The sequence below is a fragment of the Brachyhypopomus gauderio genome, chromosome 1 (assembly GCF_052324685.1).
Source record: "Brachyhypopomus gauderio isolate BG-103 chromosome 1, BGAUD_0.2, whole genome shotgun sequence".
Taxonomy (NCBI): domain Eukaryota; kingdom Metazoa; phylum Chordata; class Actinopteri; order Gymnotiformes; family Hypopomidae; genus Brachyhypopomus; species Brachyhypopomus gauderio.
Genome location: NC_135211.1, coordinates 29,516,326 through 29,530,116, shown reverse-complemented (window position 1 = coordinate 29,530,116; position 13,791 = coordinate 29,516,326). Strand labels below are relative to the sequence as shown.

General features: G+C 46.1%; 1 protein-coding gene across 1 annotated transcript in view; it reads right to left on the bottom strand.

Annotated features, from left to right (window-relative positions):
• The window catches only part of rnf123 (ring finger protein 123), a 77,803-nt gene that overhangs the window by 29,260 nt on the left and 34,752 nt on the right, over window positions 1-13,791 (bottom strand). Inside the window, exons 6-7 of the mRNA XM_077013576.1 lie at window positions 8,419-8,567; window positions 1,768-1,862 (exon numbers count right to left, since the gene is read on the bottom strand). Of these exons, the coding sequence (XP_076869691.1) occupies window positions 1,768-1,862; window positions 8,419-8,567 (244 nt within the window). The remainder of the gene's footprint in view (window positions 1-1,767; window positions 1,863-8,418; window positions 8,568-13,791) is intronic.

Genomic DNA, 13,791 nt, shown 5'->3' with positions numbered 1-13,791 from the left:
TGTGACAACATGTGTTGTGAAAAGCGCTATACAAATATATTTGATTTGATTTGATTTGATTTATTTAAGTCAGAAAACAACATTCATGCTCTCGGAATTACAAGGACACTTGGGATGTCCTTGTATACCTGGGTGTCCTTGTAAGGCTGGTCAGTAACCTTGTTTTTAGTCTTTGTAAACCATATAGACACACACACACATACACACACACACACACACACACACACACACAAGCACACATACACTTGCAGATCCTGCCCAGGCGGACAGGTTTTTAAACACAGTAATGATTTAATAAACAGGTTAGAGGAGTACACCATCCATTAGCCGCTGCCTGTCTCACTGTTTCTCACGATCTTGCAATGGTTCTCATGGTCTCTCACTGTTTCTCACTGTCTCCCTGTTTCTCACTGTCTCTCTGACTCTGACAGTTTGAATAAAACTCCACTTAACACTAACTTTACTATATCTCATTATACAGTGTGAGAATTGACAACACTCTGATTTAAGCTTTCGATCATTACACAAAAACTACAGGTGGTGAATGATGCATCACTTTTTTGTGCACTGGACTTTTGTGTACAGTCCATTTTCAAAAAAGCTCACATTCAAAGGACTACCTACATTTCTATAATGATTAAAAGCTACACAGAATTACATAAACAAATAGAGATGTTACCAGGGGTTATAGTGGCAATGTTGTACAGAAATTGCAGTTGGTTTTTTCTCTTCATGATGAGACACTCAGATGGAAATTGAGCCTGAACTGTCAGATCATGGCACTGACATTTAAAATTAGAGCCGAATTTAATTTGACATTTAAGCAGAATAGAAGGTAAATTCACTTTAACACAGTAGGTTCAGGGGGGGGTGTTTGCATCCTTTTACCAACACGCAAAGGAGCTTTTCCAATAAAATAAGTTTACTAGAGTACATATGGAGAAATACAGTCAGTCCTTCCCAGCTCCCCATGTTGATGTAATGCTGGTGAAGCTTCTCTAGGATGGCTCATTCAGTTCATTCACACAGTAGGTGACGCCTTTGTCACCTTCAGAAAAAGCCAGTGAAACCAACAGATCTCTTTCCAAGAAGTGTGTCAATTCTGCAGCTTATAACTGCACATCCAATTAGAAGCAGCCGTTGGCCTTTGTGAAATAAAGTAAATCCACTAGACTTCGCATGTCATCCCCTCAGTCTCCCGATCATAAACTCAGGTGGGAACACTGTGTGATCTCAGCTGTTGGTACCAAGGTCCAACACAAACAATGACTATCCTTTCAGCTCATGACCCAGCTCCTGTCGTGCAAGACGAGACACTGTGTGTTTTACACGTGTACGGCGCCATCGCAGCTGTTCCAAAACCACATACGAGAAAGCCTGTTTGCTTCCAAACGACAGAGAGACAAGTTATGTGATTGTGAAGTGAATACTTCAATGAAAGCCTGAAGCAAACTTCAAAATAACAGTTTATTTAAAGTTATGGTCAAATAAACAAACACTGGGCTTCCAAGAAATATGTGCCATATCTAATTTCCACTAGATCCCAAATGGCAAACGTTACAACCGTTTGACCAGCACATAACAACCCTGATGCACAGGGGCGGGGCCAGTGTTATAAGACACACCCCTGGGTCAGTACACATAATAGCCTTGATACAGAGGGGCGGGGCCTGTGTTATATGACACGCTCCTGGGTCAGTACACAATAGCCCTGATGCACAGGGGCGGGGCCAGTGTTGTAAGACACGCCCCTGGGTCAGTACTCACAGCTGTTGTGGCTGCTGCCTGTTTGGACTCCTCCGTCAGGAATGCCAGCATCTGCTCCACCTTACACTCCTCCTCTGCACTGATGTAGTCTGTGTCTGTACGGGGGCGCGCGCGCACACGCACACACGCACACACACACACACACACACACACACACACACACACACACACACACACACACACACACACACACACACACACACACACACAGAGAGACAGGGCACATATTATACAAATACACAAAGCCCATTCTGATTATGTGGGGACTCATGAACTTAATAGCTATCTAAAAAGGATGGCTATAGATATGCAGTCAGACAGGCGATGACCAATAAGTTATGATGCCTGGATCTGAAGAGATAATTGGACAAAATGTGAATTGTAGCTGTGATGTCATAACCACTTTACTTCACTAGCGGATGCATAAATGACACCCACAGCCAATTATATGTTTAATGGGAGAGCACACACAGATCCTCATACGTTATCATAATAACAGTAACAGGAAAGAAAAGACTGAATGCTGTGTGAAGGATAGATAAAAGATCCTTAACCTTTAATCAACAGGAACGGTTTCTATGCGATTGCAAAGCTGAAATGAATCATTAATAATTCAAACAAAAACACGAAACAAAACAAACCACTCGAAGACTCGAAGAAAAAAAAAAACATTTTACTCAGGAGCTTAGATATTTATATATAATCATGGTGGTTGTGACGGAGGACAGTGGTCGTGTCACACACAATCCGGTGGCCATTTTCTCTCATAAAACTGCATTTATGCCATTAATCCATCTGTCAGTCACTGGCCTTAGAGTTCTGGGTCCTTCTCTGCAACCCGCAGTAGTTGCAGGACTGTGGGGGTCGTACTAGCCCCAACGAAGTCCACATGGATGCATTTGGACGCTGAGATTGGCCTGTTGATAACAGCGAGACGGCGAGGCGCCACACGCGTCCCCGCGGGCCAAGCCCCGCCCCACCCGCACACCTCCCCACTCCTATTTCACGCCTGACTGGTCTGCAACCTTCTTAATTGGCCTTGGCACTGCCAATCATCGCTGCCCCCTTACTGCCACTGTGGGCTGACGGCACAGAATGGCGGCAAGGAGACTTGAAGTCGTACGGCAACTGCACCAAACCCCACTGGCCTCAGAGCACGGAGACGAGCAGGATGTCAGGAGAACATACAGATGCCTCCCGACGTGATTGGCCTCCTACTGTATTCTGAAGAGATGTCTCCGCTGGCGGGACGCCAAAGCAGGAGAGGCACAAGGCCTCTGATTAGCAGACTTCCTCTGATGCTGAGCATACCGCACGGCAAGACCTGCTTTGATTGCTCCTAATTGGGGGGTGGTGGTGGACGGTTCTTGTGGAGAGCCTTCTCTGATGACCATCAAGCCCACAGCAGTTCCCTGCTTGCAACATCACCTGTCATCTGCTTGTTTAGCCTAGAGGCAGAAGCAGGAGCTTCAGGGACCAATGGCCTTCTGAGACCGTCGGCGGTAAATGTCAGTGTTCTGCTGTTCAATGATTTCACACAAAACTCCATGAAGCACATCTGCTGTTTGAGCTGGAACAGACGGGAACACGTCACATCTGGCAGCTTCAGTACGCAGTGATATTTACACCGCATGGTAATGAGATGCTTTTGAAAAGGCTACGTTAATGAAATACTTGGCTTTTATTACTGAAAGCGACTTTGAACACGCTGGAATTTGCACTTTCAGTATTCAGCATTTTTTTACAAGGCAGAAGCATAATCACAACCCATTAATAATAATCCAAAAGAGAGGCTCCTCCAGTGTTAATATGTAGGCTTCACCCCTAGAGGAGGCACAGAACGGGAACCCACAGCACTACCATGAACCCCGCCCACACTACCAGCCTCATAAACCCCGCCCACACTACCAGCCCCATAAACCCCGCCCACACTACCAGCCCCATAAACCCCGCCCACACTACCAGCCCCATAAACCCCGCCCACACTACCAGCCCCATAAACCCCGCCCACACTACCAGCCCCATAAACCCCGCCCAGACTACCAGCCCCATAAACCCCACCCAAACTACCAGCCTCATAAACCCCGCCCACACTACCAGCCCCATGAACCCCGCCCACACTACCAGCCCCATAAACCCCGCCCACACTACCAGCCCCATAAACCCCGCCCACACTACCAGCCCCATAAACCCCACCCAAACTACCAGCACCATTAACCCCGCACACACTTCCAGCCCCTCCCACACCGAGGCCTCCTGACCCCCACCATCCATTCTCACCCTTAGCTTCCAACTCTCAATCCCACCCATGCCCCTTTTCCACCAACGAGGAACAGGCTCCATTCAGGCTCATCTAAATTTCGGGCTAGTGCTAGAGAACCTTGGTGCTATTCAGAGAAGCAGCCCGCGGTTGCACCAGTTTTTACTGGACCAAGGGTGTGTCATCAACAGGGGGCGTGGCACAGTGCAGAATGGAAGTACATAGTAGAAACAAAATGGCAGAATGCATAGATTACCTGCCAGTATGCTGTTGTTATTGATGTTTGTGTTAATCCCAAAAACAAGCACTATTGGTATTCTTCATAAGAGAAATAATATTAATAATATAAATAAAGTTAATAAAAACATAATAAAACAATAACTGCTCAACATTTCTATAATTTATATAACAATATTAAATTGTTGTGGAAATATATCGATACTGCATGTCGGCTAAGTTTTATTTAATCAGCCTAACATCATTAACGGCTGATGGGGACAGAGGGTCAGCTTCCAGCATAGCTGTGGCTGAATTCAGCGTCTCGGTCATCGGGTTTGCTGGTCTGTTACCCAGCATGCCATGGAGCACAACATTATGCACTGGTAAATGACTCCATCCAGCTCTTCTGCGCGATAACTATCTTCTACAGCTTGGCATGCCACCTCATGTCGCCACAGGTCAAGATGAAGAACCTACTATTCTTTGCTTTCACAGGTGGGAAATAAAGTTAATTAAATTTCCACAACCTACGGTTCTGTACAAAGTCATAGGCCATTAGACTTGTTGTTTTAGCAATGATATAATCACCACTGATCATTTTTCTCAGTCTCGTAATTAAGATACAATCAGAAAATATGTACACAAAAGTTAAAAAAATATATTTATATTTTTTCTTTTTTCAAACAAAATGGAAAATGTATTTAGTGTGACCTCTCCTTGGCTCTAAGCACATTTTGAACTCTGGTGGGAGATGGTCCTGAGGTTTTCTGAAGTAATCTTCTGGTTCCATTCAGGTTCCAGTCCATTCAGGTTTAACATAGCAAGGTTCCTGTCATTTCTCAAGTGTTAAGGGAGGTCACCCTTAATGCTTTATAGTCTACAGAAGCTGTTTTTTCAGGTTTTTTTCCTAGTTGTGTATCTGGTTGTATACTATTAAAGAGTGTACTATTTATTTAGGTGGAAATGGGGTTGAAAATTAGGCACACAAACAGGAAGTGAACCTTGTCCTCATCGGTGGAACGGGGTTGCTACACCCACATCTCTCCGCTCCCAAACCCACCACCAACCTCCGATCCATGCTATGGGGATTATGCTGTTCTGTTAAAACCTTCTATCCAAAACCTCTATCAAAACCTTTACAATCGTATCAATCCAGCATCTCCTCAACAGTGACAGCTAGAAGGCACGAATGTAGTTAACAGACTTACCGACTTTTGTGGGAACTACTGAACCGTTCTCCAACTAGACCTGAAGTGATAAATGCAACAATGACCTCCAGTCATTGAACTGCTCCACATTACCCATAAAGCATTTTACCAGACTACCGGTGGGAGTCTACATTAACACAACGACCTCTATGCAGGCCCTTAAACATTTCCAATATCAGAAGAAAAAGCTCTTAATAACACAATATGCTACTGAGGTAGTTACATATGACTCATGCTGCATTATCATTATCATTAAGATCTTCTTTTGCCTTAATCTCTGGTTAAAAGCAAAATAACAACCCACGGTCACAGTATGTGCAGGTTTGGCTTCCTCTGTATACATTCTCTTTATTTCCATTTCAACACTCCTCATCCAGAGGCATGTGTAGTGTTGCCCTGGGTTGGTTTAATCACAACTCATAATCCTCAAACCTTGCTCCAGATTCCTACAATTGCTATTTATGCATAATACTCTGAAAACATTAACCAAAAATAATGCTTGGGAAGTAAGTAGAGGTTAGGTCCAGATGGCTTTACTCCATTGATCTGTACTGTATAAACAAAACCTTCCCTTCGTGCTCTAAACAGACTACAGACAGCGACACAGTCACTAATGGTATTTCGTATCCGTGGCAGCTTCAGACACAGACACAGGCAATACTGTTAGTGTTTGGCTTTTTACAGGTCTAATATAAGGAGACAACATTGCATGCTGGCAGGGAGGAGAGGCTAATGGAGTGCCAGACACAGCCTGTCCCGTCCTGATTAACGCAAGTTAACCACCACCTGCTCCAGATTTTCTATTAACAATCGAGTGGGAGGGAGGGGGGATCCACACACAGGGCTATGGAGGAACAGCACGTTTGTCACTCCTTCCTTAACAGTTCCACTTTCTCTCCTCCACTTTCTCTTCTACACACTGCGTGTCTTGCCGCCAGGAACGAACACAACCACATGATCCTGGTCCCAGTCATGGGATGGGGGAGCCAAGACTGAGCAGGTCATGAAGATCAGGTCATGAAGAGCAGGTCATGAAGAGCAGGTCATGAAGAGCAGGTCATGAAGATCAGGTCCTGGATGCCGTCAACAGAACCAGCAGGCAAGAAAACACAAGGGCAGGCACAGGGGCATCTCAAAGAACATAGCAGAGGGCAAAAGTGGTGGCAGGATGCGGTGTCCATGGAGACCCTCCGGTCCCCATGGGAACTAGGGAGCCTGAGGCACCTCCTAGTGCAAGCAGGGGATGGACGGGTAACGGGCACTGTACCACAGCCACGTCTCGGGGTGTTTTGAAAATGAGATTTGCATGACAGACGGTAGTAAAGTCGGAGAAAAACAGTGCACAGAGTTTATGAGATGTGGACAAGAATGCAGAGCCGATGCTGTACTTACGTTCTACTCCACAGCACATCAGAGCACCACGATAAATAAACGTTTGCTCCAAAATATTAATGTATTTAGTAGTAATGGTCATTTGTGTTCTATAGTGTTTTAATTACTGAATAGATACCTTACCATTTCTTGACTTTCGCACTACTGTGTACATATTTTAGAGTAATAGAAATATATCTACTAATGAAACTAATGATAGAAAAATGAGGTAAGAATGATGATACTGAAAGGCTCTAAATGTTATTAGTGATGCTGCATTACTGGGGCTGAAATGGCACTCAAACGCTAGACCAAAGTCTCCCCGCCGCCCAGGGCACTGAGCTGAAGCAGCCCGGATACGTGGCCCTCACACGTGTCTGCAGAAGCATCAACATCCACTTAGACTAAATTATTTATCAAAGCACTATACAGCCGGCCGATGGCCAACGCTTGAAGCGGGTGGGCTATAATATTGTCAGGGAGGAGAAACGAACCACAGAGCCAGCTTAGTAAGACCGGGGCGAATCAATGGCTCCGCACTGCAGGTCTGGACAGTCACACTTAACGCTATGGCCACGTCCGCTCGGGTGACGTATCTATCAAAGACGGCGTGGCGTTAGGTCCCTTTGCTCGGCACTCTGCCGGACAGCCTCGCAGAAATCAATCCCGGAAAAGTGAAAACTCGGTTTTGAAAACTTCACCTCAGTCTGACCCCCATTCAGTAATTCCTTCATTATTTCTTCCATAACCATCTAAGCTTGAATCACCCCCCCCCCCCACCACCGTTTGAAAAATGACTGCTAACCCTCCTCAATAGCCGGCTATAGCACTTTTGACAGTAACCAATCACTTCTTGGGCTGCCATGCCAGTATATCATTATGACATATTCCAGCAACTGACCCTTCAGGGGGTTATTACAAGACAGGGGGTAATTACATCTCCCCATGATCATTACGTGTTTTTGTACATTGAGTTAGACGCACATAACTTTGGTGCAGTATATAACTAATTAATTACCTTGGAAATAAATGCAGCATTTCCTTCACCACTGTGATAATCAAGTTTATATGGGCAAATATTCAACTCCTTGATTATTTTTTTCAGACATTGCAATGACAACTTGAAATACACCCACAAAAACTGCTCAAGTTTATCAACTCAAAGTATTTAAAGACAGATCGCCATGGAGCACGTCAGACAGAGGGTGGGAGTGACTGTGCATTTCACAGCTGCTGCTGTGTGTGATGAGAAGGTGAAAACAAGAATATACCATGCTGAACAATGTCATGAAGCTAAAGTACTGAAGACTGGGCCTGTTCAGCACAGCTATTCTGGTAACATCTTAGTCTTCTACTTCTATTTATGCTCTCTTACAAGATATGCCATGTTAACTTTCTACGATGTTTATTCATTTTATGTTGACATTTATTTACATATTGTTTCTAACCATTTATGCATTATTACTAAAATACTCTCACCTCAAATCACCTATGCCTGCAGTTTCTTGCTTTGTACACAGAGATGAGCATATTATTTTCTCACTCTCTTTCCCCCCCATATGATGTAGCATGGCTGTGTGGTGGTATACTCACAGGCATGGAGGGAGAAGTGTTTGTGATTGGCTCCGGCTCCACCCCCACTGGCCACGCCCCCACTGGCCACACCCTCCCCAAGCAGGTGCTGGATGGAGTGTAACTGGAAGCAGGGGTCGGACAGGAGCACCGCGGCTGCACGAGCGATCCTGCAACACAGAGGGTAAAGGTCAGCGGCGGGTCACCTGCTCTGGAATTTACACCGCAGGAGAGACGTGCGCCGGAACGTGAATGTGAGCTCCAGCGCGTGAACCGACACACAGGCCGGGGGCATGAGTGGTTTTACAGTTTTCCAGGTCAGCACCGGGGCAACACGATTGGCTGTAAACACTGCAGATCAAGTCTGATTAGGCAGCCGAGTGAGACAGTGACCCGTGATCTGATATAGAAGATGTGAGAAGAGGAGTGACAGCTTATTACAACACAGGAGATTGTTCCTGAGGAAAAAGATTGGAGAGGGACAGAGAGGAACGGAGAGAGAGAGAGAGAGAGAGAGAGAGAAGTAGATGCAGACATAAAACCCGCCCCTGTCTTCATTTCATCATGAAAATGCTGTCAGGCAGATGGGGGAAGTGTACGGAAACTAGCAGACCTGATGGGGGTCACACCCACACCGCCATCTCCCTGACAGCACGACGCCATAACAACGCCAAGGAGACCGCACACGCGTCCAAGAACACACCTCCTTCATCGTGATGCTTTACATCACACTCCCGGACGCTGTTGACAAACAGGCAGGACGACAAACATGGAGCGCACGCACACACGCGCTCCAGAGACGCGCACACACGCACGTCACGCGCTCCAAAGACGCGCACACACGCACACACGCGCTCCAAAGACGCGCACACACGCACACACGCGCTCCAGAGACGCGCACACACGCGCTCCAGAGACGCGCACACACGCGCTCCAGAGACGCGCACACACGCACACACGCGCTCCACGTCACGCACCCGCGTGTTCATCACGACGGAGAGCCGAGCGCGGCGGCCCCTGCCGCAGGAAACCCTGCCATGGCACATTAGAAGTCCCAGCAGCGTCCGCGCAGACGTCTCTTCACCCTGCGACACCTGCTGGGGCGTTTTCCCTCTTTCTCCTCCGTTTTTGGCCAACTTCACATATCAATCTTTCATGCGTCTTCTCCGTCTCGTGGTGAGGCCTCCGTGACGCAAGCGGAGGGAAACGGGCTCTTTCCTGGAATGATTCGAGGCTGCGTAAAGAGTCTCGTTACTGCCTCCACCAGTGCAGACGCTTAGCAATTGATCTGACAACAGAGCAATATGAACTTTATCCCATACTGCCATACTTGAAATGCAATATTAGATACATATCACAATTGGATCTCAAAACATTCAAAAATGGATGCGTGACATATTGTGCTTATAAGAGTCCAAACATGGTGCATTTAATCAACAACAAAAAAAAAAAGGAAATGAGGGGATTTTTTCACATTAAAACCCTTTCTGCGGTTTAATCTCTCTCTCAGTGCTGTGCTCATTCATCTTTTGTTTTGAGCCCATGCTCTTATTTTTAAAACATCCAGAATCCCTCCATAAATTTGGTGCCAAGTTCTATTGCCCACCATAATTAATCAGAGTACATAAACGGACTACTGGACGGAAAACGGCAGGAGACAAAAGAGAGTCAGTGTGCAGAGGTGGGCTGTGGTCAGAGCCAGCGTGCAAACACACACATGTTTACAAGACGCGGCTTCTCGGAGGTTTAACAGCCTGGCACACACACACACACACACTCACCTACACACACACACACATACACTCACCTACACCCTCACCAACCAGGCTGGGCAAGGCGACCCAGATTAAACAATGTGAAAGCTACTAAACCAATAAATCACAATGGAGTCCAGTAAGTCTACAACTCACTCACACACACTAACACCAGACACACTCACCCACACCTACACACTCACCCACACCCACACACTCACCCACACCCTCCTGCTGTGCTGTTGAGGAAATCTGTTGGAAGAGGCAGAGTGTAGCTGGGAGGGATGTTGAAACTACATTACTAGACACACACACACACACACACACACACACACACACACCTTCAAAGCTTCTTGCTCTGCAGCTATCGGAGAAAGCCATTTTTCCACCCACTCAACTCTTAGGTCTGGCACTAAAACACACACACAGACATGCACACACACGCACACCTGTGCGTGCACACACACAAATGCGCGCACACACACTGAGCGACATTTCCTACTCAAAGGAAATGTACATTTCTGTCACCTCCGTCGCCGTGATAAATTAGACACTAAAATATTCACTCCCGTGTGTACACACAAAACATGTAAAAAATGAAGAAATAAATACGAAAAGGCCGCCTTCTCCGTGGAGGAGAAGAGGGGTGAGGAGCACTCCTGAAAGCAGCTTGGAGAGCACCTCCGTTAGGAGCTGTGCTCTATTTGAGGTGAGAGGGGGTCTGTGTCCCCCTGCAGACAGGGGCTGAATCACAGGCACCAGTCTGAGCCTGGCCTCCAACAGCTGAGTGAGGGGGAGGTACACTGGCCCTGCTCCCATACACACACACACACACACACACACACACCTCACATCTCACGACTAACATGTTCTTCACATGTATGCCCAGATTGACGTGAAAATTCAGACGCCATGCTGGTTTGCTAATTTGGCGAGGCAGGACTCCCAGGGAGCGAAGGGTAAACGGAGGTTAAACTACGAGCGGCTCCGTCATCTCTGAAGCAGACATCGTTCATAGTCGAACTTTAGCTCAGGGGACAGTGAAGCAGCAAAGGAGATTCAAACACAACGAAGCGCACCTCCACAAAGGTAATGAAGTCCCATGGTCAAAGAAGTTAAAAAAAAGACGTCAGCCAAGTGGAGATTATGTTGGCCTGTCGGAGGTGATGACAGCACCGGTCTGCAGACTGGAGGGGCCCTGGGGGCATTTACCAATAACACCAAACAACGAAAACGTACATCTGTGACAAGGTTACAAAAACACAGTGAAGTATCCACAAAATTGTCAGTGAAGTATCCAAAAAATTTGCCCCAAGGGGCAATAACTTGACCTCTATATTCCACCATCTCCCAAAGGAGCGTAATGCTTGGCTGTTTGCGTTACAGAACTCCTGTACTGGTCTGGCGACCAAACCAACCTTCTTTAATCCTTTTTCTTTTTTTTTTTTTCAAGTAATAATGACTAATCATCGTAAGAGACGAAGCTGCATCTGCATCTTCTCTTCATCGTGTACTTTCCCAACCAGAAGAACTGATAATGTATGCAAAACCCATTCCTGTTTTTTTTCTAACACACAAGACAGACTACATTAGTCTTCTGAACGGCCGAGCAAAGCAGACACCATAACGGAGGCCAGACTTCCCCAGTCAGCCGGAGCGGCGGGCGCGAGGGCCGTCCTCTCCGTGGGGGGACGCTGGACGTTTTCTCGGGCTCGGCTCAAGGTCCCGTCATCCAAGCAGCCCAAAGCATTTTTGCGTTTATGGCGCTGCTCGGAAGGGTGGATTGACTGAGGTGTAATTACGGCAGAGCCGACTTCCAGGCGGCGACGCCGTGGGAATCCTTTTGTCTGTCGACTGAGTCAGTGTTGCAGCGAGCGCTCGAGATGCTTTGTGCTGTCAAAGTTGCTTCACAAATGAAAAAGAGCAGAGTTCACTTCCACGTTCTGCATCACTGTCTGAGCAGCGCTGGCGTCTGAAGCATCACAAACGCTCAGGAAGGTTCGCACTGAACAAGTAGCAAAGATTACATATGAACGCAGAGCTTCATGCGTGTGTAATCCGCTTCAGAAGGTTCCACAGTTCCAGAAGCTTCCATAGCTGTATTGGTGTATATCATGATGCTTTAACAAAACTTACAACGTATAAATGCTCAAACTAAATACAGGGCAGGTATTCATTGAAATATCCAAGGCCTCTACCAGAATGACTAGATCCAGAGTTACGTGGATTTTTAAGTTCCACCGAATAAAGCTGGAGACAACAGAGATGTTACCGCCAGCTTAGTAATGAGCACTTCATTCTTACTTCGTGATGTATGACTCAGAAAAACTGTGCATGCTAAACAGGCTTTGACTCCAAATTCATGCAAATCTTGAAGAAGCAGTGAGCTTTTTACCAGCAACCCCTCCGACCTTCACACCTTCTCCTCCATCTCCGACTGGATTACTCAGGGAGGTCAAAGACCTGCGAACCAATTTCACGGAAGAGTGACATAGCAGGGTCGGCTGGGCGTGCCGCTAAGGGCCAGCTTCATGAAACGCGTGCTCGCAAGAAGCCGACACGACGCTGCAAAACGGCTTGACTTGCTCAAACGAAACGCCTGTCACCCTCGGGCCCCCACCGCAGCTCAGATCTCCAGTGTGGGGGCCACCTTCCAGACGCACAGCATTTCACATAAGTGCGCGGTGACCACACAGAGGCCAGTATGGCGGTGAGGTGGCAGGGCCCTGACTCGGAGTGTGGGGCCGTCACAGAAGCCCTCCGCTGGGCCCCCAGCAGCAGGTACACAGAGCGTAATGCGCAGTGACAGCAGTCAGGGGTTGGCCAGCAGGCAGAGATGGCTCCCGGGTAACCCTGTGCGTACAAACACACACACACACACACACACACACACATGCGCTTCGGCCGCTTTGTCGCAACTATAAATGGATTAACCACGACGGACTGCATAGAATTAAAGGGAGCTTCCATATAGGACAAAACAGACATTTTTCAATATCTTAAAAAAAATAAATTAAATACAAACGCATTGAAAATGGTAATTTTTGCTCTCAATGTGCATCTATAAAACATCTAAACACTATGGCTTTAACTTACAATCCTGGCTTTGGCTGAACATTTAAGGCAGTTGGACACATTCCACAAACATTATGAATTTATGAGTGACTAAATAAATAAATACCTGCATGTTCACTTAAACCTCATCGTGTTCCTTTACCATGAAGATAACCAAAATTAAAAATTGAAACACTGCAAATGGGCAGGATGCATGTTTGTCTGAACAAATTTCACTAAAAGAGACATTGTGATATCAGCTGTTTCACAAATATTTATATAAATACCAATTTCTGTCATGCAAACAAAGCCCCAAAAAGTGCTATAATTCTAAATGATTAATTCATTATGCTAATGAAAACATTTATCAATTATAATTTTCAACATTTTTAATAAAAATATTTCAAAACATCCATATACAAAATTCTATTTACCACAAAATTATCTAATAAACAATTTAAATATATCTAAAATATATCTAATGCTAACCTTAAACACAGCATGAAACGACTGCCTCACAGTTGAAACTTTTACTATTACAGTTTGTACATTTTTGGAAGAAAAACTGATTTATCTTCCTTGGCAT